This window comes from Triticum dicoccoides, chromosome 7B (genome assembly GCF_002162155.2).
Source record: "Triticum dicoccoides isolate Atlit2015 ecotype Zavitan chromosome 7B, WEW_v2.0, whole genome shotgun sequence".
Taxonomy (NCBI): domain Eukaryota; kingdom Viridiplantae; phylum Streptophyta; class Magnoliopsida; order Poales; family Poaceae; genus Triticum; species Triticum dicoccoides.
In genome coordinates, this window is record NC_041393.1 from 597,438,332 (window position 1) to 597,442,494 (window position 4,163).

At 54.4% G+C, this 4,163-nt stretch overlaps 1 protein-coding gene across 1 annotated transcript; it reads right to left on the minus strand.

Moving 5' to 3' along the window:
* Window positions 1-1,870: 1,870 nt before the first annotated feature.
* On the minus strand, window positions 1,871-3,700 carry LOC119338073 (acetylajmalan esterase-like). The gene is made up of 5 exons (XM_037610368.1): window positions 3,412-3,700; window positions 3,079-3,291; window positions 2,796-2,944; window positions 2,432-2,705; window positions 1,871-2,355 (listed from the first exon to the last, which is right to left on the minus strand). Exons 1-5 carry the CDS (start codon window positions 3,659-3,661, stop codon window positions 2,114-2,116), a joined length of 1,128 nt encoding a protein of 375 aa, XP_037466265.1. The 5' UTR covers window positions 3,662-3,700; the 3' UTR covers window positions 1,871-2,113.
* Between the last annotated feature and the right edge of the window lie 463 nt (window positions 3,701-4,163).

A 4,163-nucleotide genomic window follows, 5' to 3' on the forward strand; every position in this document is an offset into this window, starting at 1 on the left:
GCTTGCGGCCGCCCCCGCGGTGGTTGCCGCGGCGCACGCCACCCGGATGCGGTTGCTGGGGGGTAGCGGGAGGGGCGGGAGGCGCAGGCGGTAGGGGGAAATACCCCGGAGGCGCGGGGGGTGGCGGCTGATGGCGTGGCACGGGTGGGGCGGCCGGTGATGGGGCGCCACGGGAGGTGCCGACTGCGAGGGCGTGATGCTGGACATGCTTCTTGACCCCCTTCATCGGACGCTCCTCCAACTGCAAGTACGACACGAACTTGGGGAAGGAGGGCTCTGGCATCAAGGTAATGCCGAAGTCCTCGTTGAGGCCGGCGGTGAGCGTGCTGAGGACGAGGTCATCATCAACCTTGGCGCCGATGTCGCGGAGCTCATCCGCCAACGTCTTCAGGCGGCGGCAGTAGTCATCAATGGACTGTTCATCCTAGTGACAGTCAAAAAATTCCTGCTGTAAGAAAACGCGGCGCTGAAGCTTGTTTTCGGTGAAGAGGTCGTTTAGCTTAACCCACATGGCGCGGGCGTCATCGCTAGCGCTCACTACCGTGTGAAACAGGTCCTTGGAGATGGTGGTGAAGAACCACCAGATGATCGTGGCGCCGATCGTGGTCCACTCGGGGTCGTCCACCATGGCACGGGAGTCAACGGTGCCCTCAACTTGATCCACGAGGTTGTTCTCGCGAAAGAGCAGCGAGAAGTATGTCTTCCACGTGAAGTACGTGGAGTTGAAGGCATCGAGGACGACGGGGACGCGTGCGTGGACGTTGATGTCGCGAATTTCAGCAGGATCCATGACGAAGGGGTTTGAGATGGACGAGGCGTTGGACGACGTGGCGGCTAGGGTTGGGGGAAGGGGGCGGCGCAGCGGAGGAAGGGCTGCGTGGAGGTGGGAGTTACGCGGCGCGGCGGGAGGGTGGCGCGGCGGGGAGGGGAGGACGCGCGGGGAGGGGAGGCGCGCGTGGGGAGGTGGTAGTGGCGGCGGCGTAGGGCGGCGGCCGCGGTGGCAGATCGCGGCGGCGGCGGCGGCCCGAGGCGGCGGCGGCGGCTAGGGTAGGCGGAAGCGAAAGGATCGACTTGCGATAGATACCATGTAGAGAATGATTTGGTGCATCAATATCTCATTGAATGTGCACTAGGCGCATATATATAGATACAAAGGGTGCGACCGGTACCTTGTTTCCTAGGATACACGTACATACAAAGAGAGACAGACACTACAGATACTGCATATGAAATCCAGACCTATGTACATGTACCTATGTTCAACACTATTAAATCTTAGCTGTCAGTTTTTGAACTTGGGCGTGTGTATTTGCCCGTGGTTTTTTTCCTGTAAGATTTGCCCCCGTACTCTCAGGGATCGAAGGCCACTGGAGGCTTCCGGGCCGGCCCAGATGAAAGCGTGATAGTAGTGATAGTAGAGTACAGTGTTTCAGTGCCCAGCCTCATCTGTATCCGGTCACAAAATAAAATAAAATTCAAAAAATATTTACGTGGTAGAAAATTTATTGCATGAGGTCCCCTCTAATTTTCAGATCATTTAGACATCTGAGTAGTTCTCAGCAAAAAAAAAACAATTCGGATCAAAGCATGAACAGTAAACCTTTTTACATACCCTAAATTTGTCTTTTTTGCCGAGAGCTGGTCAGATGTCTAAATGATTTGAAAATTGGAGCGGATCTCACGCATCAAATAATCAACCCGCAAAAAATGGATTTTTTGAATTTTTTTAATATTTGTTTTGATTTTTTCCCTTTCAACGCGGGTGCAGATGAGTCTGGGCTCAGAAGTGGATTACCGTGATAGTACTAGCTAAATACATGAACTTTGTACTTCTTTAGAGAAATGTAGGTTTGTAACTGTGTACCAAATCAACACGTAAAATCCTCTCAATTTACTTGAGAGATGTAAATTTGTTTGTAAACTGTGTACCCTGCTCAACATGCTAAACTGCATCTTTACTTTTTTACTTTAGCTCGGAGTAGTTTAATCTGGATACATAGTGCAGAGCGCATATGTAGCATATGGCGGCATAGCCATGGAAGAACTCGTCGAAGGCTCAAACTGTTGCGGTGAGGCTTCCATCGTCTAGTCTAGGGGAGAATCAAACAGTTTATCATCTCTGCCCATTCTTCTCCGGGAAGCTGAGTATCTGAGGCCGAAGGTACCTCCCATGGTAGATAAGCCTGGACATGGCCTTGTACGCCGCCTGGGTCATGTGGATGCCGTCCCAGCTCACGTACGCCGACGGGTCCGCACACACCGTCGCCCCCTCCACGCCGCACGCCCGCCTCTCGTCGTAGTTGTACTTGCCGCCGGCGCCACAGCACGCCTTGTGCGTGCTATCCTCGTCGAAACCTGAGGAAGGCGAAAACGGATTAAACCGGTAGCCATTGTGTGCCGGTTCACTCGTGATGCTCTTGATGTCGCGTACCGAGTGCCGGGGCGCCCTTGAGGAGGCTGAGGAAGGAGTTGAAGTAGTCGGCGTAGGCGATGGCCGCGTCCGGGTATGACGCCCGGAGATCGGCGACGGCTCGCTGGAGCTGCGCGTTGTGCTTGGCGGCGAGGAGGTTGAGGTCGTTCAGGCACCCCATGGAGTCGTAGGCCGACGGCTCCGGCGATTCCATGGCGGTGAGGTAGCTCGGGAGGCAGCCGATGGGGAAGTTGCCCGGGATGATGACTCTGCTCGCGCCCATGTCCAGCACTTGCTGTCATGATAGGGGCAACTCGGCAGAGTTATCACCAGGTTTAAAATTTGCTCTTTTTGATTATACGTGTATGAAGATGTTCGAAGATACCTTGGTGGCATTGATGATGGTCTGAACCACGGCTGGGATTAGCTTCTCCACCTCACTGACAGGCTTGTTCCCGAAGAAGGCGAAGTTGTAGTCGTTTCCTCCTATTTCCCCGACCAACACCAGAGAGGACTGTAGCCTCTTGCGAATCTCTGCTCAAACAATTTCACACACAAATTTTTACATGAAATCCAGTATAGTTGACTCTGTTCCAAAACAGAGTGTGCATTGATCGGTAGAAACTGAGAACACTGAGTGTAAGAGGGAAGAAATATTTTTGGATTGCCTTCGTCGGTGTTGAAGGTGGACTTCATGAAGTCCTTGAACCACCTGAGCTGCAGCTTGAGGGAGTTGGAGGTGAAAGGCATGGAGAAGCTCCCGTTGAACTGGTCGGCGAGGTCCATGGCGGTGGCTCCGGCGACGGCAAAGTTGGCGCCGTGGTCGAAGCTTCTGTTCTTGGCCAGGTAAGGGTTGAGGAGCGGGAGGCCCGTGTCCTGAGCTGCATTACAAATGAACCAGAGCATAGCGGAACACGATGTCACTTGTGACTACAACCTACAGAGCGAGCATCAAAGATGAGAGCAAGTGTTCACTCGGAAGCAGAGCAACATGTAAGTACCGAGGAAGTCGATCATGAGGAGGCCGTCGGAGCATCGGCCGGTGGGGCGGCCGAAGGTGAGGCCGTAGGGGAGGTGCTTGATGGTCTCGAAGACGCCCGGCGGCGCCTCCTTGACCAGGTTCCCCGTGTCCGTGATGGAGTCGCCGAGGCTGTAGATCGCCGCCACGGCGCCGCCTTGCCCGTGGCAGCACTGTAGAGCGGCGGCAACGAGCAGGAGGGACAAAGCAAATGAGGCTGCAGAGGAAGCCATGCAGAGACAGTAGTAAGTGACTGGGTCGGGGAGGAGAACGTTGCGTGCGTATGATGGACGAGGAGTTGGTGCTCGCCACCCCCTCTTTTGTAGTGAGCTGGGCGGGCGACATGCCGCACGCGCACCACCGGTCACCGAGGTGTGGTCTTCTAGTTCTAGTAGAAAATAGAGAAAAGGAAGGCGTGGATTGACGGAGCGGTGGTTTTCGTCGCCGGGACGGCCGGGGTCGGCTGCATGCTCGCGGGTGGGAGAAAACATTGTTTTTCTTCCTTTTTATTTATTTGTGGGTTTATATGGGGATTTTTGGGTGCCATGGCGATTCTGTATGTCTGTCGCTTTGCTGCTCCTGAAAAGGATGGCGCGTAGGATCGGATCCGACTTCTCCTTTCCTTTCGACTAGAGTCATCGTGACCACTGAAAGAAAGAAAGAAAGGACATCATCATCAGCAGGAAAAAGAAGGAAAAGCAACAGCTAGCCAGCCGTTGATCACCACGTATGTAG